Source organism: Rhipicephalus microplus, chromosome 10 (assembly GCF_043290135.1).
Source record: "Rhipicephalus microplus isolate Deutch F79 chromosome 10, USDA_Rmic, whole genome shotgun sequence".
Lineage (NCBI taxonomy): Eukaryota > Metazoa > Arthropoda > Arachnida > Ixodida > Ixodidae > Rhipicephalus > Rhipicephalus microplus.
The window spans coordinates 17419513-17444375 of NC_134709.1; the positions used below are offsets into that span (position 1 = coordinate 17419513).

Consider the following 24863-nt stretch of genomic DNA (forward strand, 5'->3'; position numbering starts at 1 on the left):
AGTTCCTCCTTGTGAGCCTTGTGTAACGGAGCAGGCCTGCACGAAATTCTTGCCATTTCACCCGGAATGGTGTTTGCTCTCCGATTGAAACCGTTCTGCTGTCGACTACAAGAAGGGAATGGGAAGCTGTGCACGCATCTGACACTTTTATTCAAAGTGTACACTATTACGAAAAGTGTAGCGGACTATAAATGAGCTGATGCTCTTGATTATCATAATGACAGCAGTGGTTCCTGTGTTGTGTGTTCTCATACAACATTGGTTACTTTGTCTTCTCAGGGCTCCAGCTCAAAGCCCTAAAGCTTATCGAGTGCCACCTTATGTGCTCTCATACAACATTGGTTACTTTGTCTTCTCAGGGCTCCAGCTCAAAGCCCTAAAGCTTATCGAGTGCCACCATCAGATGAAGCGGACTGCGTGAAGACAATGGCTGTGAGTTGCTGCCCTTGCTGTTCTAAGCACTTACTAAATTAAATGTTCGCGTTTCTTCTTTCTTACTTTCTTTTTTGTTTTTGCTTGTTGCCTTTCTAATAGTGAACCTAAAGCACTGAAGCTTCATATTTTTGCCTTTCTTTTTAGACAGTAGTTGAAATGACAAGTCTGAAAAGAAAAAAAAAGTCTGTTTCATCACAAGAGTGAAGGAGTAAATGCGTTAGCAAAAAATTGGAATATTGCACGAGGGATGACGAGCAGCTTCAAGCACATGGCTCGCTGCTCAAGCACAAGGAATGCACGAAAAAAGCACACACAGGATGAGTGCAAGCTAACAGCTTAATGCACGTTGCTCAATCTCAAAGAGGGACACACAAAAACAATGTACAGGCACGACGGATTGGTTTAGTCTAGGCAAAATCTCCATAGAAATAATTTATTAAAAACCTTGGTCATATGGTGCAGTTTTACGTTGATCCCGCATCTTATGACGACTTTCCGATTCCGTCCAATGTTAAAAAAAACACCTTTACTCTCATGAGCTTGCGTTTCCCTAGGTTGATGATTAAAAAAGTAGACATAAAGACAGGATGTCTTCTTAGAATGGAAAATTTATTCTCCTGGCAGTCCATTCAGTTCTGCATATGCCTTGATCACATGTGTATGCAGGGTCGTTATTTAGAAAACCTCCGTCCAGAGTAGCTTCAGCTTGCTGAAAAGCCTGTTTCTGAGATCCTGATATTTGCATGTTTTTGCTGCCTGAAAACTTTTCCTGGTCAACGTACAGCTGGTCTGCCTTGGTTTGTGGCACTCACAGTCGCAAGCTTGAGCACACAAAAGGGCGTGGTGCAGCTATTTTCACCGTGTGAATTAATTTCACTTAACGTCAACGTCGTTCATTGTGACCGCGGTACATCACTAGTTGCACTTTACAAGGCAACAAATTACAAAGCGCACAGCTCAGTTCAGCACAAAGGCATTCTACAATGCATTCTACGCTACCTCGTAAGCTCGTAGTTCATCGCCATTATGTGAGGGCAACGACACTGTGTCTCTTCAGACAGGAGGCCTAGGCAATGGGGTTTCGTTTTCGTTGTCGCGCAAAGGCAATTTTCGGACTCAATTTATTTGGCGAAAGATGCATGTTGGACTCGATCGTTTGAGGTTGAGAATAAAGATTCACTCGCACCTGCTTATAAGTAATACCGTAATTACTCGGATCTAACGCGCACCTTTTTTCCGGTTAAGCGAGTTCATAAATCGCATGCGCGTTAAAATCGAGTACGAACAAAAAAATTACGGTTAATCTATTGCCATCGCAAATCCTAAATGGCCGCCCCCTACGTGCGTTGGCATGGTGCGTCGGCTATTTCTGCCTATGTGTTTACCATGTGCGGTACTTCGTACGTGTGCTGAGGAGTTCGTCATCTAGTAGTGCATTAGCATCGACGACTTGGAAGGGCCGACTCCAAAAACTCGAGTGCACCACGATGGCGCTTTTAAAAGAAAAGTCATCGCGTGTGCAGAAACGGACGGAAATCGGGCCGCATCGTGGTCCTTCTCGAAACATGCGTGCGGGACCGGCGGAAACAAAAGCAGAAGATTGTCGACAGCAAAGCTTCACGCAAAGGCTTCAGTGAACCACAGCAGGGTCGGTTTCCGCAAATTGAAGAGCTGCTCCGCGAGTATGTGCTTGAGGAGCGAGTGGCACAGCGGCCCATGACGACAGAACTGCTCCAAGTGCGGGCTATGCAATTAGTCTTAGAAAAAAGTCTAATGCGGAGCCTGTTTAAAGCGAGCAGGTGCTGGCTAATTAACTATATGAAGAGGAAAGGCTCTTCCCTCCGAAGGGGAACATGCATATGCGAAAACTTTTGCGGAGAAGTACGATGAAAAGCTTTACAGTTTTCAGAGGTTCGTCCTAAACTTGCGGCGCAACAACGGCTACCTGCTTGGGCAAATCTGGAATGCCGATCAGACGCCTCTTTACTTCGACATGCCTGGCACCACAACTGTCGAGAAGGGGGCGAAGCAAGTTCACGTGCTGACATCGGTCCACGGTAAAACTACAGTGACGGCAATGCTCTGTTACACGTCAGATGGGCACAAGCTTCGCCCGTACCTGATATTTAAATGGAAGACAATCCCGAAAGGAATCGTTTTTTCGAGTGGTGTGATCGTGCGGGCCAGCAAAAAAAAATGGGTGCGCGTTGCAATCGATGTCTTATGTTTTTTTTTTTTTTTTCGCGGTGGAAATTGGGTGCGCGTTACAATCGAGGGCGCGGTAGAATCGAGTAAGTACGGTACTGCAAAAATAACTTGATCTACCTTCCCTGGAGAGGTGCATTTTCATGTCATAGGCTTAATTAGGTGGTCTGTACCTGTGATGTAATTTACTAAACATCATCTTTTGAAATTTTACAAAAATATCACCGTGTTAGCATAGGTTTCAGCATATACACGTAATCATTGCCTGGGCAAACTATTTCATCTAGAGCAAGCAATTATCAAAAATGGTCTATTTGCAATGTCGCGAAACGCTTCAAAGCCATAGAGTCAAGGTTCAGTCAAATACATATACGTACTGCTAATCGTAACAGATAGCGTTTTAAAAATAAACCCATGTTTTAATGGCTATGTAAGGAACAGAAGTCTCCTCATAAGAATGTTTGCTTCATGGACATCCCTCTATCAATCACTAACGATCTATCAAATAATGGTGCCATACCATCACCAGATTGTCTAGATGCAGCAGTTAAATCAAAAGCACATTGCAGAGAAATTTGGATTGTATCTTTGCTCGCAGCAAACTTGGAATACAATTAATGTTAAGTGAAATTGGATGCATTACTCAAAGAAAATGTGACAAAAATTTTTATCTTTTTTCTCCCGACCTTTGGTAAAGCTTATGCTGGCATTTGCTGTCTTGAGCCAATCTTCTTGCTATCCTCCCATTATAAAGGCATAAAGGTCTTACCTGGCTCCACGCATCGACGTGCATATTGCTCAGAATGAGACTTTCGATGCTCACGACTCTCTGCATTTCCTGTAACATGGAAAAATGCAGGCACAAAATTCAATCGCAAAGTGTGAACTGAGCCTGGAAATACAAGATACAGACCCTGAGGTCGCAAATCATTTGATACAACAAAGTAAACTTCAAAATAGTTCCCCATAGTAGAACATACGTGCTTCAGTATCACAAACATGTTGATTTTCTCGCGTATAACCCTCCCCTGAATAAATTCCACACCCCCAACTATGATAAGCAGATAATTTTTTTAAAAACACCCCAGCATATTGCTGTGAAACTATTCTTCAAGCAATATTGTGAAACAGTGCTAGAAAGCCACCTTGCCCACCGAAATTTACGTGTCATTCACACCACAACTTCAGCTCCAAAGCTTTCGTATTTTTGTGTGTGGGTTACACACAAAAAACTTGGTATCTCCATATCACAAGAGGCTTTGCTAAAATGAGGCTTGAAATATGTGAATACAAGACTAACGAAAGAGAGCACACATACCTCCTTGAGAAAAGATTGAAGCTGTGAGATTGCAGATGGGTAGTCTTTTGACTTCACAGGCAGAGAGTAATCCACCAGAGTCTGTATCTTGAGCACTGTGGAACTGAAAGGGTCAAGGGTTGAGCACGCATCAACCACATTCACTGTCTTTGTCATCCATCTAATCGGCATTACAACGTCGACACGGTCGCAAGGGAATGAAATGTGGTGTCCAAACTTATCTGTACCTGTGTTTTGCACAAGGCCGAGTGTCACTGTCTGTGTTCTTATATCTTCAGTTATATGATGCCCGTATAATACGACAGTTTTTGTGCGGTCCCCTGAAAGTCGTATAATCGGGGTTCCACTGTTGCACCTGCTCTGGCTGTTTTGACTAGCAGCTCACTCCTTTTCTAAAAGCAACTGCTTTGGCGAGCGAAGTGACCTTCGTGCACTCTGTAACTTCAATGCAAAAATTTGTAGTGACAGTATCAGATGCGCAAGGCTCTGCCTTGTGCGATTAGTCTGGAGCAAGGGCAACCACGCGCTGTAGGGCCAAGTACAGGCCAAACATGCGCATTGCTATACCTTTGCATGTGATAATGCTCATGTTGAAGTACCTCTGAGCTCTGCGTATCGGCAGCATTAAATAGCGTGTATAAGTAGCTCACCGTTAGAGTGCTAGAGGATGTATGCTGCGTAGCAAAGTTGTCCAACATGGTGCACTGTGGAGCGAGGGGTTGCAGGATCAAATCCCCAGTCATGTGCTTCGGACATGTTTCTTCTGAATTATATTTCCTTGTGGCTTTTATATACAGTGCCCCAACTATCATGCAGTGCAATTTTAAAAAAGAGGAATGTCGTTTCACGAAGCATACCTCGTACATATTGTTTTCAGTACACTGGGGTGGCCGCTAATAATATTTGTTTATGAGGTTTTATTAGTTCATCATAATTGTGTTTTAACTCGAGAAGTACTCATGTAATTATCAGAATGTCAATGAGGCAAGCATCAGCATGTTTAAATGACATTCAACTGCCTTATTTTCAGCAGCATACTAATTGTGTGTTCGTTACTTTGTAACTGTTAAATAAAGCATGTGAAATATGAAAAATAATTACACTCCCACCCACCAAAGAAAGCAGCGCCCTCAAATAAGCTTAGTAAAGGCTACCGCTTTTCCTGTGGGCGGCAGCCAAGTGTTTGGCAAAGGTTCGCGACGAGCGCTGGCATCATACGTCGCAGTTTTGTGGGAAATCTTTCCACAACACACCGCTATCATCATCCATCTCATGGCTGACTGTTCTTAGTGGTAGCATGGCCAAAGCACTGTTCAGGTTATGGCTTACTCAAGACCAAAGCAGCATGCTTCTTGGTTTCCCCCCTCCCCCCTTATGGTGTAGTATAATCCGACAAGATTCAGAGGCGAGGGGGGGGGGGGGGGTGCACTTGCTCGATAATAGATCAAAATTCAATTTAGTGGCGGAAGAGCCGCTAAAAATAAAGAATGCACACTCGTGCTGCTAATGCATCGCTTTCTTTAACATGCAAGCATTCACTTTAAAGTGGCTTTCACTTCAAACCAAAAAATAATGACATTTTTGCATGCCTTATTTCAATATTAAAAAGATCTTATACATGCATTTTCCATATTGCGATGTACTGTGTTCGAACCGTTCGATTCAAAATTACTTGATTAAATCACTATTCACTTCAAATTTGCTTCGAACCTGAAGTTCACTATTTTAACATCCCTCGTATTTACACTAGCGGAGGAAAAGTACTTATCCATAGAGTGGAAACCAGCCAGTATGACAGGTGAAGAGGAGGCATGCTTAGTTCTGGAGGCAGAGCCGAGATATTATCTTGGGCTGTCACTTGTCACTGAATATAGCATTCCATGATGCCTTTATCCGGTCTGTTTTATGCAGGCAAGGGTCAGTGACGCTCCACCGAAAATTGGAATTTGTGCTCTTAAATCTATCGCTTTGTTGTGCGCATTCCTTGCACTTGGTGTCTTTTCGGGCATCGTTTTTAATGTTCCTGTCAATTTTATATTGTCATCCAGCAGAACAACGCGCACATGGCACCTTGTATGGATACGCTTCACCAACAAGAGCTGGAGAGCATCATCGAGCGGCTCGAGCGAGAAAACAGGTGGGCGACCGACACCTTTGAAACACCTTGCATGCTACTTTGTGACATTTATCCTATAGGAATCAAGTTTGTCTGGCAATAACTGTAGGCAGCATGAAAACATTGCTTATGACTGAACAGATCTATGTTTTAATCTTGAAGCTGCTCTTTGTGGAGGTGTCCTTGTCTGTGTGCTTGGCACTGTTCACGGGGGCTCGCAGCGTGGCTAGAGTGGGATTCGGTTGAAAAGGAAGGTCTGCGTTGTGCTAAGATGGGTGAGGGTGGGGCTCAGTGGAAAGGATGAACCAACTAAAGACACTCAAATGTGGGCGAGGGTGAGCCTGATGACCGAGCGGAAGGGGGGGGGCATGCGCTTTGCTTTTTCGACATCGCGAAGTGGAGCCGGCCCCACTTTTTGTAAGGCTCGGCAATTTTTACACATTTCATGATTTTGCAGATGTTTCGTTAAGCTTTACAAAAAGTTAATTACATTCACAACATAATGTTTTACTCAGTTGTAATGTGTTGGGTGATGCTTGTGAGCCATGCTATAAAAACGAAATAAATAAATAAATAAATAATCGTGAACATATTGCAAGAAATTGTGGCGGAAACACAGTACCCACACTTGGGTGTTATCATGGCTAAACTGCACTTCTCGAGCCGACATAGTGTTTTGCCTGTCTTTGTCTTTTGCCAACTCTTGCATCAGTATGGCCTTCACTTTCAAGCAGGCGCCATACTGCGCATGAGACATAGCCGATATTTCGAAACGAACGTGCAAACACATATTCCTGGTCAAAAGTAACACCGTACACCAGTGAAATCGCTATCACAACTGGCACACACTGGAGGAATGCTTGAAGAAACGAGAACTGTATCGCCCGATTTGCACAGTCATCAAACACTTCATCACATCACCATCGAGTGATATGTGTCTGCCAGGAGCCGAAATCTTAGAGATGTGTGATTGGGGTAAATTTTACGTTCAGAGGGAATTCATAATGAAGTTAAATTTGGGAGAATAATTTCAAATCCAGAGGTCCAAATAGTGTGTATCGCATAATATAAATGAAAATGAGCCTATTTGTAATGACCCAACTTCTCTGCTCAATATCTTTTTAAAATTGAAACAAGGCAGGCGTGTATGACATTTATTTTGGATTAAAGTGAAGCACAAGGAACTTCTTTGAAAAGCAGCATAATTTGAATTTAGGTAGGATAGCAAGTGATAATCGGTAAAAATATGGTATGCTTCAACAATTACTGCACTTGTAGGGTGTAAGCCCATATAAAGCTTTTAAGCTTAAAAAAGTGATCAATAGATGCAAGGGATCAGTAGATGCAAGGGTATGTTCATCTAGCTTTAAAGTAGGGCTTCTGGCAGGGCTTTTCGTTTAAGGGGTTTCCACAGCATAGCACTCCTATGCTGCAGCGAAACCACGTTTACAGGGGATTACATTCAATTTTTGTATGCTCATTTGTTCATTTCCAATACTTCGAAATTTCAAATAGGTTGAATTTGTAGTGAAGTGAAGTCAAATGCTGTGGTATTTGTCCAAACATTCAAAGTGCCAGAATATTTGCACAGGTACAAAGTTTTATTCCTGACTGCAATTCAATAGCTGAATTCTGCATTGTAAACTGTTCTGTGTCGTGTGGACTTTGATGAGGAATAGATAGGGAATTGTTCTCTCGTGAACGATGCTAGTGCAGCGACTAGTCTTTCTCCCTTGATTCTGATTGGCCCCATGAATTCCTACAGGAACCTTGCCCGCGAGGTAGCTGCCAAAGAACACGGCACGGGTAGCCCGTCATCAGTGCCCTCGTCACCTCTCAGGCAGCGGTACCTGCACCAGCACCTGGCGCAGGTGGAGGTGCAGCTGAAACGCATGCGCGGTCTTTTACAGGTAAGGAGCGTGGCACCTACCTGCTCACTCTCAAGAATTGTTCGTAAAGCTTGCAAATTTGGTTTCGCTTATGATTTTGAAAATGTCACGTCAAGTTGCGCAATGGATTCACAATAAGAATGTGCTTGTTAGTCTAGGAGGGGGGGGGGGGGGGGTAAAGGAATGGGATAGTGAAAGTATGACGGGTGCCTGTTTAAAGCAAGATTAGCGAAGAGCTGCGAGTGCTACTCTTTCTTCCTTCTCATTTTCCTGCTTCCTTTCTTTGTTGAACTTTTCGTTGCCACAATATGTTTAGTGAACACCAACATGTTCGAGAAAAAGGCAACCCGAAGTACATTGCCCAGACATGTTCTTGGAGCAGGCTAAAATTGGCAACAGTGAAGTTATAGAAAATGATACCTGGCCCTAAAAAATGTGCATTACTTGGCTTGTCGAAATTTGGTGATTTATAACTGCCCCATCTTTTGATAGAAATACACTAGACTCATTTAATGGAACCTGAAGAGACGAAGAAAATTTGTTTCATATTACAAGAGTTTCATTTACTCGGGGAGGAGTAGGGTTGTAGAACCAGAGTAAGAAACCCATCACATAAAGGGCATTTTTCCCATTAAAGCAGCAGTCCTGTTTAGGAAATTTTCATTACCTCAAGGTCTACTGTAGTATCTGCTGCCGCAGAAATGTGGGCAGTGTGCAGTAAGTGCCTGACTCTGCCCTTCTTTGCTGTTCCACACGTAGGCGCTATCGAGAGAGGAGATGGGCGGCACCGACGCCGTGATGTGTGCTCCCAACGGCGTGGCTGGTGGCGGTGGTGTCAATCATCCCTGCTTGGCCCCCATGGCGAACCCTGCCTGGCTTCAGAGCACTCCGGCCAATGGTGGGCGAGTGCCGTGCAAAAGTATGGATCGGTTCATGGAGATCCACAATGGTCTCAAAGGTACAGCAGTGCATCAAGGCCTTGCTAAAGGGACCCTTTAAGAAGCACACACCACTGATTACTTGAAATGTTTGTTGTAAAGACAAACAGGTTTTAGCTGGTGCTTTGTGGATTCTGTTTCCTCTCTTGCGTCACTGTGGTCTACTATTTCACTGTCTGAAGCCACGTTGAGCCAAGTAGCCGAGCGTTGCACTTGCCTACTACCCAAGGAACTAGTTGACCTGAGGCGTAGTCGTTAAGGCAGTGTGTTGAGTAAGATGGTGGGCTGTGAGCCTTATAATAGCAATATGTTTATACGTTGTTTCAACAGCAATGGAGGCCCCTATAAACGCGCCCACCCCTCCACCTCCACCGCCAACACCGAGCATGGTTTGGGAGCTGCGACGAGACGTTGCGGCAAGCTCATCCACACTTCCAGAACCGCCGTCGCCCATTGCCTGTGCCCCTCCCTCGGAGGTTGTCAGTGCCTGCGCAAACAAGGGTACATTGGTAAGTTGGCATTTTTTTATATATACATGCACGAGCAGTGATATTTCATCTCGAATTGAATTGAAATTGATTAGTGGCCAGAAATATTGTCTACCACATCACATGTGTACCATAAAAACCGGAATATAGGTCAAACAAACTAAAAAACGCAATGAAAAGGTGACTATTATCTTATATACTGCGGTCATTGGCAGAAAAAAAAATGTGGAAGTCTCGCAACAATGGGCAGCTGAAGTCAAACGCCGCCATTGTCATAGTGAGCTTCAGCAACAACGCCATTGGTCAAGACTAGGCAAGGCCTGCAGTGTACCAGCAACGCCATTTTGCTTTGATTATTTTTGTCAGTCTGCTGTTTTCTTTTTTCTATTTCCTTCAGACATAAGTAGTTGTTGACGGCAGTTTATGATAGGCTTTAAGAAATAAGTTATTGAGTATGCCAAAGCGCACAGCAGCCTGGCGGCACAATGGGAATTCGGTGCATCGGAGAAAAGCGTCCGATACTGAAGGAGCAAAAAGCAGGGCATCGCATCCTGCAGAAACAAAAAAAAATCATTTTGTGGACTGGCTGCTGTGCACCTCGAACTGGAAACGCTACATGTCGAATTCGTCCGGGAGCTGCGTGCAACGTTGCTAGCCGTAACTGCAGAGTGCATCTGTGTGAAAGCTCTCGAGATAGCGGGCGACTTCGGGCTCACGGGGCTGCAATTCAAGGAATCGACATCGTGGGGGTGCGATTTATGAAGCAGAAGGGCTTTGCGCTGAGGCGGCGCACTTCCATCTTTACGCAAATGCTGCATCAGTAATGCATTAGACGGAATGGAGCACAAAAACTCTCAGACGTTACTAATGAAAAACGGACTTTGCCGTACTCAAGTTCGGAGAAGTCTGAGTGACAGCACTTTGTGGCCTTCTACATAAGATTAGTGTCCAAATAAAAAAAAAAAAAAATGCCACCACAGTGCAACTGATTGTGTTGCATATTTACTGAGGTAAGGCTGCGCTGCGATACTTTTTATTTTTTTAAATTTATTTTTCGGAGATTCAAAGTTCGAGAGAATCGACCTATATTCCGATTTTTACAATAGTTTCAGTGAAAGTGTGGATCGTTGCTGGAAGAGATGCAATTCCAATCAACGGTAGCACTCCTATCGGCGATCAACAATGATTTGGGTAGAGCATTCTGCTAGTCGATGATACAGATTTGTGTTTCTTTTTTTTTCTTTCTCTCTAGCATGTTTTTTTTTTCTTTCTCTCTAGCATGTTTTTTTATTTCTTTTTTTTTTCCTATGGCTGCTTGCTGTATATTGTGCTGGGTCATCACCATGGGATGAACCTGAGGTGGTGAAAATTTCCGGTTTCCTCCACTACGACGTCTTTCATAATTGTGTGGTGGTGTTGGGACGTTAAACCCCAACAATTACTATTATAATGAATATTCATGCTGCCTCTTGTTGCTTCTAAACTTGCTTGTGATTACTTCTCGAATAAACACATGCAAAATGCTGCAAAATGGGAACATTTCAGGTACGCACGGTTTATTTTGTGCAGATGAGCGGTGGTAATCTCTATGCAGCAAAGCTCACAATTCCACAATGATTTTTTATGCAAGTAAGAATTTGTTATATCGAGGTTCAACTATACAAGAGGTGTAGAAGTATGCTTTTGGCTTTGCAAAAGTACATGTATATTTGCTGCATTAAGTCTATGACAGATATTTCAGATTTAGATGAGAAAGAGAAGGAGAGAAAAATTATGTTCTCATATGTTCTCATTTGAGAAGACAGTTCAGGAGAGGCACCCTTAATCCAGGACGCTTTGAGCATCGGCAGCGTCCAAAACCCTCGTGATCCTCGCAAGATGATAGGTAGCTCACAAACATTCATATGCAGCCTTGAAAACTTGTGGAAGCATAGCTCTGGTGATTTCGTGAATTGATCAGCGCTTCAAAGTGGTAAGAGGATGAAATATTGAGTATGGCATTCACATGAAACCTGCAGGACTCTGCAAAGGAATGCACCTTTGGGGACTTGACATCGCCAGTACGGTCTACCTTTGTGGTTGACCCCAGCAGCACCACGGTGATGGGCAATGGCTGTCCCGCTGCACTGCCCGGGCTGCCACTTGACGGGGAGCTGGAGAGTATTCTAAGGCAACTGGATGACCTCCTGTCCGAACCCAAACAAGGTTGGCAAGCGCTTCACATTGACACTGTCCGTGTTAAGGGGACAGACTGCTCTTTGGGGCCAAAAAGTGACAAAAAAATTCATTTTTTAAAATTGACATATTTGGTTTCTGCAAGTACTTTTTTATCTCTCTGCAAATTTTCACGCACCAGGAAGTAGTAATTTTTTTGTAATGTCATTTTAACTGTCCAGATTCTTGGTGCTGTTAACATGCAGAACCTGCAAAAAAATGGGGAACAGACTTTGAGGCTTCTTTATAATTTGCCAGCACCTTTGTCTGAAGCTCTACTATCAATTTATGAGCGCCTTAATGAGGATTGCAAAACATGTGCACCATGTTTTTTGCTTTTTGAAGAAACTGTGTGTTTTCAGTTTTTTCCATTTTTCTCAAAAAAGTAAATTTGTGACTATTCAATTTTGAGGCCTCAATATCTCTGTAGCTAGGGCAGGTACAACAATAATTCTCTTTGCAATGGAAACCTGTAAGTGTGTAGAATGCAAGTATGGGAGCAGAATTTAGAGCACACGCCTTTTTAATTAATTACTAATCAAAATTGTAACACAATTCCAACTGCTTTTAAAAATATATAGTTCATTTTGCTGCAAAATAACCAATAAAGGCCTAAAAACAAAAACCTCTTCCATAGTTTCACTCTATAATCATTAGTCTATGTTGGCATATCCTAAATATCACTTTTAATTAAGCACTTTTTTTTATATGGTGGCCTTAAACAATAGGGGGTGAACATAGGTTATCTCAGAAACAAAGTGAGTTATAGGAAAACTAATTCAATATTTGAAATCAGCAGAAAAAACTGCATAACTCTGTGCAGTTTTATCAAGATCACTGAAGAAATAAACAAAAAATGTCTAAGACCAGTCTGCCCCCTTAAAGCTTGTCGGCTTTAAGTCTGGCAAACTCTATAGCCATGGCAAGCCAAAGAATGCAGTGGCTAATACATTGCCATCGAATTTGTGTCACTCAATTGTAAGAGAAGTTTTGTCACTCAATCTGTAGGATCATTTTTCGGGCATAGAATTTCGAAACGAGGCTTATTTGCTGCAGCTTATCCCCAAAGTGATTCGTAGAATATGTTCCTTCAAGAACATCAGCGAGACATTTGTGAAACTAGCATACTGCTACTAACTATTGTTAACTGAAGATCACTGGGAAAAGGAACTTTTATGCACAGCACTCACGGATTGAAGAACGGCATCAGTATGGTTAGTAGAACTGGTGTGCGTAGTTGCCCAAGATCGCAAAGCGAAGTTGAAGCAAATTTGAATAGTATTAGAGTGCAACTTATCAAGTGCTAAAGTATGTTGTATTGTAAAATTTGCCGTACTTAATAATGACGTTAAGCCCATGTAATGCTCTTTTTTTAATGAGAAATATTAATGAGGGTGCAGGTAATATGCACACTTAGCTTTGATGTGTGACCTCGCATTAGTGTTGCTGACTTCTGTATACGTATTTTAATGGCATGACAGTCTTGCGCAGCTTCAGTTAAATTGTTTCAGGTGGGTTACATGTAATAAAAAATAGATCTATTCATTTGTTTTGGACACTTTGAAGTTTTGTATGTTTAAAATTTGTCACAGTGAATTGGAATGTTGTGTGCCTTGTAATGTTCGAAGTGCTCTAATATTTACACATGCATTTCAAGTATGAGGATTCGTGGCCTCCTAATGCCCTGAAAACTGTTTCTGTGACAAAACGGGATGTCACTGCAGCAACATAATTGGAAGGTACAGACTATGAGAAAATAAAAAAAATAAAAAGCTTTTCTGGCAAGAATTGTAGAAGCACCCTCAGGGGTGGCTTCAACCACAATACAGCAATTGTAGGATTGTAAAAATTTCTTAAATGCTATCTGCAGTTCCAAAAAACAAAGTTTAATTTCTCAAAGAAGATTATTGCACACGTTCTGATGTTTTCATCAATGTAAGTGGGTACAATTTGAAATGGGCAGACCTGTTGCCTGTTATTTGTATCATTCATTGATGTTTTGTATTGTAAATTTAGGATGCCCAAGCAGCTGATCAACTCAGCTCAGTTTCTTGCGTATATTGATGTGTATGCGGTTTCGTTAATAGTCAGTTGTTTAGGGGACACTCATTGAATGAGCGAGGTCATTCTATATCAAGAAAGTGCTCAGGGTTTTGAAGTACTGACACGTTGTTACTTGAAGGGCTTTCTTTTACGAGCAATGACATCTAAGCAGCAGTTTGCGTCTTTTTTTCTTACCCTTGTCCTATTCTCTATAGCCGAACGCTGATCTTGGTCTCATTTTAACGATGAATGTGCAAATCTTGGTTCATCGTAAGTAAACAACGGTGCTTGGGGTGTGTGTGTGTGTGTTTTTTGCTGAACATTGTAGCCTTATTCTAGTGCCTAGAGCATGCTGTACAAGTTTGTATTCTACTAACATGGTGTGGAATGAAACTTGGCCATATTACTCGGATTGCATGGGTGGGGGATTTATTAAGTTATAGACACTTTGCTAGGACTCAAAAAAACACCTTTATTATTTTTTGGGAGGAAGCTTGAAAATGCTTACTTAGTGCTTGGAATGAAGATTAGAACTCTTTTATAAGATTGTGGTTATAGACAAAGCATGCCATATGTAATTAAGCACATGGTTTTCTCATCCCTACCACGGTATCAAATGTGCACGAATTTACGCTTTGCCTGGAATGCTCTTTTTTTGCTTCCCTATTTCAGCACTGTTGGAAAACTCGGAGCTGCATTTAACGCTCGCGCAAGTGTCTGCATTGGCCTTTTTAAGCGACTTCGGTGACTTTGGGGCACTCACAAAGAAGCATGAAATGTCCTGCATGGGCAAATTGTGTTTCAATGCACAGCCGACTTAAACCCAGAGGGGGCTGTACTTTCATCTTTATAATAACTATTTACTTTCTTGCTGCATGGCACGAGTATGCAAAATCTTTTTGTCGCGAACTGTTGTATTTTTCATTTACGCATGCTCTTGGTCAGAATGTGTACTTCTTCTGAAATCTTCGAAGTAAGCATCTCCTTTTCTTTGATCTCTCTCTCTCTCTAGAATAGTGCGTAATCTTAATAAAGGAACACTGAAGAAAAAGTCAATTTTTCATGTATTAATGAAGTAACAATTTCACAATCCTGAAAATGCCACTCTTACCACGATACGACAGTTGGTAAGTGAGAAAACCCTGGGTCTGTAATGCTGAAGCCAAACCCCCTAACAACTAGGCCACAGGCATTTGCCTTCTTCAGGTATGGAACGTCCCATTTGCAAGCATATCTGTTGAGGCTCTTCACGCCTTTGGAAGGCACTGATGGCGTGTAGTCTAATTGACATTATTCTATTTGCATTGATAATACTATCACTACACTTTAACTGACACCTGTCAAGTTATGATTTTTTGTTGTTCCTCTTCTTGTTGCTACAGTGGCTTCTTAAATTTCTTGGGGGCATATTTAGGAACAGATTTGATGCTTCATGCTCAAAGAGCCAGTTGGGCTTAGCATAGTGAATATGATTTAAAAGACAAAGATGAAAGTTGATGACGAGACAGGCATAGCTGAAGTTGGAAGCTGTGCCATTTGTCCTCGCCTTTCACCCTCGTCTTTTACACACATTCTTGCTAATTTAGGGGCCCTCGGGGGTTAGGATGTCTATTTCAGTAACTATGTGTGTTGATTGCAGGTTACAACTCTGTGGCGGTGAAGAATCACGTCATGGAGACCGTCAATCAGGTTCAGCAAGTCATGGACCGAATGAAACAGACCTGCTGAAAAGGCAGTTCCCACCAATGTTTTTCGCAGGACCAGCAGATTTCTGTAGCTTCGCATTCAAAAGTTCGACTTTTTTCCCCGAAATGTTTTTATGTACAGTTAGTACGTTTCTGGACGTATGGGAGAAAAGGTGCGCCCTGTAATGTATTTCACGCTGATTCAGCCTGTACAGTAAGTTGTGCGCAACCATGCTGCAAACTGGTACACATTGCGACTTTCATGTAATCATACCATTTGCAATGATTACCATTTATGCTGGCGAACCTTTGTCTGCTGTGTCGTGCAGTTTGGAAGTGTCTCAAAACAAGTCCTACAGGGAATTGCAGTTGAGGGTCATAACGAGCCATTTATTTTTTATCATTATAACTAGACTGCATGTTAATTAAACATTGGGAACAGCTAACTATGTAAATGTGAAACGATGTAGTTATATTTTTTGAAGTCTCTGCTCTCTGATGGAATCGAAAAGCACAAGATCTATTGCAAAATCTTAAACTGCTTCTTCTATAAAGGGTCACGAATGTACTTACCAATGGTGAAATCTCCATGCCGACTTTCTGTGCTGTATGTGGCATGAGGCGAGTACTATAAGGGTATCAATTTCATGTGTACCCACTGGCTGTCGCATTGTGGTTGCTTAGCTCGCCGTATTCAGCTTTTTGTCAGTCCTACAGATCCGGATTGAAGCGAGTGTTAGTCCTTGCATTCAGCGCAAGTGAAGAGGGGGCTTCGTTTTAGTAAACTGTTATACATCTGTTCTTATTGTTGAGCATATTTTGCGTATACCTAAATGCATACTTCTCTGTAATCGCGGTTTCCAGTCATACAGTTTTGTGGACAGATGCTTGGTGTGACAAGCGCATTTTTCCATGACTTTACACAATACTTTGTTATGACACGGTTTAGCGGGCCTTGTGCATGTGCCAGGAGGCAACGACATTCCTACCGCGCACTGCCGTTTGTGGAGTGTGTGTAACATGTCGCCATATGAGGGGAGTTGCGTGCGGTGTACAAACTCTCTAAAGCCGCCATGCTTTTTTGCTGAGCTTTTGCCGCTCTTTTGTTTCTTTTTTTTAATCTGTTTAATAAACCCACCGGGAACATGTCTCCTTGAAGGAGCACAACTGATTGTGTAGAGGTGCGGAAAGCTGAATTTCGGCTAATGGAACATTGTCCTAACTGTGCTGAAAGGATGCAGAGGAGGCCAATCCAAGCTTTCTAACTAGCCTCTGCTTTTTATGGGTGTTGGTCATGCGTGAATCTATGTCCACTGTGCGAGTGTATGTGTGAAGTGCATTTAACAGAACTCATGACATATGATCTGTATTGACATACGCCTTTTTAACCTAATGCTTCTCAATGCTGCTAATTGGAAATAGCATAAAACCTTAATTAATGTAGCCATTTGCTTAGTAACACCTATGGCAGTTGTGCTGAAGAGTATATCTATAGACTGCCTTTGAGGCAGGTTTTCTTTTTTTTTTCAAAGGTACACTTCAAGTGTCTAATTATCAAATTGTAGCTCAGAAATTTATTGTATTTATGCATATTGACCGCTTGTGTCCAACTGGGGCCATACAATGGGGGTGCAACAAGAAGGGGATAACAAAGTGTATGTATGTGTATGAATGCAGTGGTCACTGCGTGCATTTAGTGTACGAGGTTTTAGCCTTGGAGCTTCAGCCCCGCCACGGTGGTCTAGTGGCTAAGGTACTCGGCTGCTGACCCGCAGGTCGCGGGTTCGAATCCCGGCTGTGGCGGCTGCGTTTCCGATGGAGGAGGAAATGTTGTAGGCCCGTGTGCTCAGATTTAGGTGCACGTTAAAGAACACCAGGTGGTCAAAATTTCCAGAGCCCTCCACTACGGCGCTCTCATAATGATATGGTGGTTTTGGGACGTTAAACCCCACAAATCAATCAGTCAATCAATCAAGCCTTGGAGCTTCATTGATTGTTCATGCTGTGAATAGTAGTTGAAAGATAAAATTTTTGAACTCTAGGTTCTTATGCACAGCAACCGCTCTTAGACTGGGGCGGAATGTGAACATTGCCATGTGCTTAGATTTGGGTGCACGTTTAAGAACCCCAGGTTGACAAAATTTATTTGGAGTTAACCTCTGCGGGTGATCTCATAATCAAATCGTGGGTTCGGCTCGTGAAACAGCTGCATTAAATTGTTTCTGTGTCCATATAGGCAACAAGAATACCAATATTTTGACTGGCATTTTCGTACTGTTTAAGGAGGTTGGTGAAGTACCCTTTATAGACAATGGCTATATATCGCAACTCGCGGTGTGTCATTCGGGACTGTTGGAAATGGTAATCTTTGTGCAGCTACAGGCAAGTTCTACATGTTTTCTGTATTTTGCATTTGGTATTCGTTGTGCCGTGTCTGCTGTAATTGTAGCCGTTTTGTGAAAGGTAATGTAATATTTCTGTCATAAAGTGTAAAAATACAGTAGAACCCCTTTATGAGGGACATGTAAGAGACAGCTGGGTATAACTATCGGTTTGCCGGCGTCAAAATAGAGGTTGATAAGAAGCTACGACCGTGGTACCCTGCTTGTAGAAGACCTCCCTCGTAGAAGACAAGAATCGCTCACTGGTGCATGTCTCTTACAAAGGGGTTCAACTGTAATATAAACTTTCAGTTGTTCCTAGCGAGTTTTTCAAAGTGCCAATGTGTGGGTGTGTGTCGCAGTATGTAGCGATCGAAGTTCATTACGCAGCGATGGGAGTTACTTCATCTGTCTGTTCCGTTCCTGAGTTGTCATTGATGCCTTTGGAGTGTTATGAACTCTCACCATTTTGTGGGCAGCTGAATTTTATACCTGTTTAACTTATCATGGTTCCCACAAACTTCAATTTTCCTACGAGCTCTCCAAGAATGGCGCCGTGTACACGGTGGGTTTTGGCGGGGAGAAATTTAGTATCGTCGAATTGTGTTGTGGAGCAGCTGGTGACATGGCCAGCTTGTTGCTGTGTCGAGACTACACCGCGCAGAGAATTGCTGACAATCGTTCGTCTTTGCTTCCTCGTTGCATTTTCTGTTACGTTACGCTTACTTGCATTGACTGTTCCGTGAAGCCTTTGTCTGCGTGATGCGTAACGCTCATTGTCCTGCTCGAAGTCATGCTTTCGCCGTAACAGGGGGCAACCGGTGGTGTCCAGCTTGGTAAAGCTTCCCGAGTCCACGTTTTTTGTTGTTGGTCATAGTACGTATGGCTTGCAGATTTTTTTTTACTTTTTACAGTACAAGAAACATTTATGCTGGCATTTTCATGTCTTACACTTCTAGAAACATGTTTGTTTAGTGAATTGTATTCATTTCTGTTCAGTGCAGTCACACAGTACCTGCAATGATTTTCACATCCGTTTTATCATATGGTGGACACAGTATCTACTATTAGGGATCATTTTTTGTTTATGTGTAAATAGTGCAACATTAATATCAAAAGCGGCATAGCCGCCTTGTTCAAGTGCATTATATTCACAACCTTTTGACGGAAGTCCAGACACATTTTTGACGGTCTTTGTTGTCTCGACAGGAACTACATATAGCGGGTTAGCAAGTATTTACATTTGACATCTTGCCTCTTTTATGAAGAATGTCAGAACTTTTGGAGCCTAATCAAAACTGTTGAACGTGAGTGCCGTGCCTTATATATAACTCTTGTAACATTGTGTCAAATATGTGAAGTGTCCAGTTTCGCTAGCGTCATTATACTCATTAACTATTAAGGGGAGTGAATTATTGCATGCTGCATTTCGTGTAGTTTGTCTATGTGTTCCACAATGTGCAACTTTTGTTTATGCTGCTAGTTGTGTACAGTACGATTGGCCAGCAATGAAGCCGACGTGATGCGGACGCTTCTTCCTTGCCAAAAGGTAGGAATGCCTTGCATCACACTGTTAGCTCACACTTGTGCATTGATAATGGCCTCCATGCCTCGATAAGTTTATTACAGCTTTAGTTGGTAGCTATTATTGTGAATGCTTTCATTAAACCATGGTCTACATAATTCCTTATTCATCAGAAAGCACACTAGATAAGCCAGGCTGTAGAAATTCGCATGTCTGCAAAACTTTTATACATGGTATTATTAGACATTGTTTTTCTCGTTTACATCATATCTGTCACTGCTTTAGACTGTGACAAGCATTCTACTTTGAAAAGATAGCTCAGTGAGAAATACGAGAATTGTGCGAACTTGCTTTTTTTTCTATCTCTCTCTCTCTCCCTTTTTGTTGACGACAAGTTGATCATCAGAGCGTATTGACGTTGCGCATTCTATTATTGTACCCGTACTGCAATACTTCTGACAACCTGGGGACATTTCTAATTTTATGTTTGCCTATGCCATAGTGTTGTTCTATCTTTCGAAAAACTCGAGAAGATTTTTGTGTCGCTGAAATAAGCAAACAACCAGGTGTAAGCCGATGCTGCCAAAGTCTGTGACGTCATGAGTAGCTGGTGCTAGAATTTGAATATGCTGTTACTAGTAGTATTTTTAATATCTATAACATTTGTGGTATGCTGAAGTTCGTACAGCAAAGCTAATCAATATAGGAACAGCCGCTAGCTCAGGAGCTTGATACACTGCTGTAATGTTACACTTTTTGTTAAAATCTTCTACTGCACATTTGTTTTATTTGTTTCTCTGAAACAAAGTGCCTTTGGGAGAGTACTATTTTTCTAAGATATGAAACTTTTGCATCTTTCCCAGAAACTAGTTAAACGAACACGTTTGTGCCGGGTCATTTATTGTGAAAGTGTGTTTTTCTCTTATCTGACTGTCTATCTGACATGACTCTTATCTGACATGTACAAAATTAAAAAAAAAAAAAGCTGTTGGCAGGAGACCAAATGGTTTTAGCTCTTGCTAGCCACCTATTATGATGATGCTGTAGATCTTGCATGGCTTTGACCTTAGTCTAAAGGATAATTTTGTGGAACATTCTGAGGTCAAAGTATGACTCCTTGTAAAAATTATTCTGAAGTCAACCTTCTAACGTGGTTTTGTAAAATCTTGTGTAATGTTCTCAAACTGTTGAATGTATCAGCGCAACCTGCCAGCCATATTTAATAATGTCAGAGTTGCACTGATGTGGCTGTTGTTCAAAACATTGTCGTCTTTAGTTTTCGTACTCCTGGCTCCTTTGTATTCTCAAATTTCGTGGAATGCTTTTTTCATCAAAGTCCAGCGTGCAAACATTTGCATTGACATTTGCACCGTGCAAAATCAGCATTGACAGGGTTTTCTCCGACACTTTCACTGATGTTGACTTTCGCTCTCTCGTTCTAATAATGCATGCCACAAGGAATTGTATGTCCAAATATGAAATATTTTGTATATTGTCCTAGAAAATTCTATTGCCAGCTCTTTGTGACATGTTTGCTGAGAAATTTGTGAGATGATGCCAACAGACTGTTAGATGCTAATGGGCGGACAGATTGTAGCACACTAGAAATGCATGGTGAAACGTTTTAGAAGTTGTTCAGCCATGTTTGTAATCGTTTTTAAACGAACTTGCATTAGTTGTTACATGCTGTTTAAATAGCATGTGAAGGAACGACTCCCCTGGATTTTTTTTGTAGTTTGTAGAGTTTCACAGGTAAGATCGAAGCCTCTGAATAGAAAGCTAAGAACATTTTTGTAATCTTTTTACCCCATAAGCTGTTGCTAATAAGAGCGTCGACCGACCAGCTGAAGTTCTATCGTGCCTGTTTCTCTTCGAGCATGTTTAGTTGCACGGCGTTACATGGTGGTGCCTTCACAGCACACATTGTACTCTTATTGTTGGATTTGCTCTATCAATGCTGGGTGGCATGAGTGCTTAATAAATAAATGTACTTTACTGCCATGAATTCCTGATGAATGACTCTTCACGTTTACAACGTTCTACATGTACACACAAGGAACACTAGTAGACTGCTTTCTAAACCCGTTTCTTTGGCGACAGGAGAACTGCGAGAACTAAAAGTACAACTACAACGTGAAGTGGCGTTGCTTTTAAATCATGCACGCACGCAAAGAGGTACATTTAATTTGTATTTGATTTCCATCTTCGGTGTGAGTTGATTTCTGATACTACTTTTGCTAAAATTATAAATATGGCTAGGAATGTCTCTTTTATCAGTACTCTCTCATCGTTATGTTCAATGTTCAAGAAAATTCGGTGAGCACTTGGTTCAGGGAGCATTGGATCTAGCCATGGGATCAAGAAAGTTCCTTGAGCACCTTGAACAAAAGTTTTACCTATCTATTGCGCACAACTAGCGATGGATGGATAAAGGCGGGTGCCAATTGTCGGTTTAATTACGGGCAGTGTGCTTCTACGTGCTGCTGCCTTTGCTTCGTCAAGCCGCACTAAAGCGTGCACTGTATTTGTATCTTGTACAGCTTATGTACAGATATCTAGGACTGCTGTGTAGGATACATAGTTCTGACTTTTGCCACCAGTAGGCACCGTTACCATTATATTTGACAAGAACATGCTTGAAGCTTCTTCTGTCCTCTTTTTCACAGATGTTACTGGAGGCTTTTAGCTGCGGCGTCTTAAATCTGCCAGCTTAGTGAATCTTCTATTTTGAAGCATGTTGTTCGCTCCTTACAGCATACATTTGTCGAAGCTTGTTTTCATCCTTGTTTGTGTTAGTCCTGATGCTGGCTACATGCATTTATAACGTTTCTTTGCACACAACATAACGACATGCGAGCTGCAGATGCTCTCATGTGGTCTCGTGTTAGTTGGAACATTGCACAAAATTGTTTTCCAGATCCCATCGTTATTACCATATCTTTCTAGTATTGTGAAAACAATTTTCAGGTGTTTTTTTTTTTTTTTCAAGGTATTTGCAGTGTTGTGCTGTTGTGTTATTCAAGTTAGCTGCAAACTTGTATCATGTTGCTTCCCGCAGTGCAACTCCAGTGTCGTCGTGCCTCATTGTTTCATTACTGCTTCTCATTGTTACTGTTGAATTCGTGCATTGCTTGCGCATCTGCTACTAGTGGTGTCACACAGGCTGTGTCTGCGGCCACTGTGCGCCGTTGGGGTCGAGATGATCGACCCAAATATAGGCATCTAAAACAACATTAATTACAAATTCTAATCAGTTTTATGCTGATAGAATAGTCCTCCAAATCTTTATTTGCATTCATGTAAGAATAAGAGAACGTTTTCTACTATTGAGCTTCCAATATGCAAGCATAAAACTAAATGCAGTGTGGCTGTATGCTGGGTAGGTTGGTGAACATCCTTGAAAAGTGTTTTAGTATAAGTACTCAAAAAGGTCAAGACTTGTCGAGCGTTCAGCTTGAGCCAAATTGAAGTGCTTAGAATAACGAATATTGTCAGCCTCCTTTTACGCTTCACCTCACAGCTAGCTTCACTTCAGTTGAACTTGTGTGGTGCGATTGCATGACAATTATATTCCTTGTTTCTATGCTTTTCCCTGCCATTAGCCATCTTTGATTGGTCGAAGCATCATTGCATTGCAGAAAACTAATGGCACTCTTCCGCCAATCGCAGACGGCTAATGGTGGCGAAAAGCATAAAAAAAAGGAATAAAATTATTCCGCTGTTGCGCCCATGCACGTCTTACTCTTGTCCACTCGCGCTAGAATTCTATTTCCTAATGGCTGGGTGTGTGCTTATGTGTGAATGTGTTGTGTGCTTGCACTCAAATTAATTTTTTTAAATTGCTAATGGCAGCTTCTGTGACTGGGGAAAGGTAAGTGGATTGTGCATTTCAGCTTGAACGTATGCGTAAGATGCTACAAAAAACTTCAAGTTTTTTAGATTCTTGCATGCTTTGCATGCAAGAATCTGCCAGTTTCTGGCATGCTTCTTTGGTTGCATAAATGAATTACTAGATTTAAGTCGGAGTTTTTTTACTTTTGTCTGCATGTTAAGTATTCTGTTTGCTACAGACCTTTGAAGATGCTGTTGAGTAAGTTGCCTTGCAGATGACCCAGATACGTTGTCATTACAAACGGTAGGGTGTACAATACATCATTCTGATTCAATAGTGTTTGTTGCATCGTAACATAGTGTGCGTATATATTTATATATATGCATATATATTTTTCTTCTGACTGAATGCTTTTTTTTTTCTTTTTTTAAGTACAAGCACAAGCTTTCTTACTTGTATGTAGCAGCTTCTGCTTCAATTACACATGCCCTTTTCTGTGGCTTTGTGATGCAATAGAGCAATTCGCTATTGTTTTTTTTTTTTTCATATGGTCTCTTGGCAATGATTTCATTTTTTTGCATTATGTGTAGGTATGAGTGTCGTACCCTCATACTGACAATTGTTTTTATGTGCTTTGGCCAGTGGGGTTATTGAGGAAGTGCAGCTGTGGTGTTGACCGAATTCACGCATCTTTGTTTTTTAGGGTTAATGGTGTACTTAACAGTGAAAGATTTTTTTTATGTAATAAAGCTATTACCTTTGTTTTTCTCATTGTTATTGTAGACGACATGTAAAAGAAATGAGTATTTAATGTACTATTGGTCTCTATTTTTTCAATATACATAATATATTATGTCAGTGGATGTATGCCGAGTAGTTTCGGCCTGTGCTGCTTTGTAACTCAAGGTGTAAGGATGACTGATAATGTGGGAATATATTTTTCGTCGGTGCATTGTGCGTGCTTATTAATAAAATATTGTTTTGGTAAGTAATAAAGCAATGTGCACTGCGTGGTGATACTGTGTCGGTGTAATCATTGCTTTTAATTAGTTGCGTGAAAATATTTCATACATATATGTAATTGTTGCTTGTGAAAGGGAATGCATGACTTGCAGAGGGCTTTGCAACACTTTCTTTTATCGAAATTTCGTATTTAAAGATGTGAAGCCACCAAATTTCTTAAAACTAATTTGGAAAAAAAACATTCCAAGGGGGACATTAAAAAATCTTAAGACTGATTCTGGAGGTTATAGGAAAATGTTTGGGAAAGTTCCACCGAGTCAGTCCTGAAATGTAATGCTGGTAACATATTTTATTTCGACATTTAAGTCAGCTTTGTAAGTGAAAACACACCCAGAAACAGAAAACACCAATGCACCAACTCTATGCGATACCGTGCATTTTGACGGAGCCTGCTAAGGCCTACATAATTCTTGAGCATTAAAAATTAATTTCGTTGTGCCTCAAGGATGTTGTAGAGGTTTACCGTGGCAAATTCTAAGAAATTTATTGAGGTAATCCTGGCCAAAATGTGCAAAACAAAAATGATGATTCTTTGCTGGGCTTTGGCACCTAGTTCAGGTAAGAAAGTGTTTACATAATTTTCTCTTATAATAAACCTGTAATTGCTACATTTACTGTGGTGGTATTGAAGAATATTCAGCCTATGCAGTTCTTGTGTTTGCAAGCCTTTAAATAAATGCACTAATATAAAGTTTGATTGTGCTCTGAAAGGCTCATGATTTGCTGCTCTGAAGTTTTTCGTCAGGTTTGCCGCCTGCATTGAGAATACAG

At 41.5% G+C, this 24863-nt stretch overlaps 1 protein-coding gene across 5 annotated transcripts in view; it reads left to right on the forward strand.

Annotated features, from left to right (window-relative positions):
* Nucleotides 1-24086, forward strand: part of LOC119181835 (dystrophin) — a 42043-nt gene extending 17957 nt beyond the window's left edge. For 3 of the 5 annotated variants that reach the window (XM_037433076.2, XM_075875142.1, XM_075875143.1), the window contains exons 12-18: nucleotides 360-432; nucleotides 6007-6095; nucleotides 7840-7984; nucleotides 8723-8921; nucleotides 9232-9410; nucleotides 11408-11594; nucleotides 15286-24086. In XM_037433076.2, the coding sequence (XP_037288973.2) occupies nucleotides 360-432; nucleotides 6007-6095; nucleotides 7840-7984; nucleotides 8723-8921; nucleotides 9232-9410; nucleotides 11408-11594; nucleotides 15286-15374 (961 nt within the window). In that variant the 3' untranslated portion in view covers nucleotides 15375-24086. Of the gene's footprint in view, nucleotides 1-359; nucleotides 433-6006; nucleotides 6096-7839; nucleotides 7985-8722; nucleotides 8922-9231; nucleotides 9411-11407; nucleotides 11595-13861; nucleotides 13917-15285 lie in introns of all 5 variants that reach the window. The other 2 variants (XM_075875145.1, XM_075875144.1) reach the window with 2 other exon arrangements.
* Nucleotides 24087-24863: the final 777 nt, after the last annotated feature.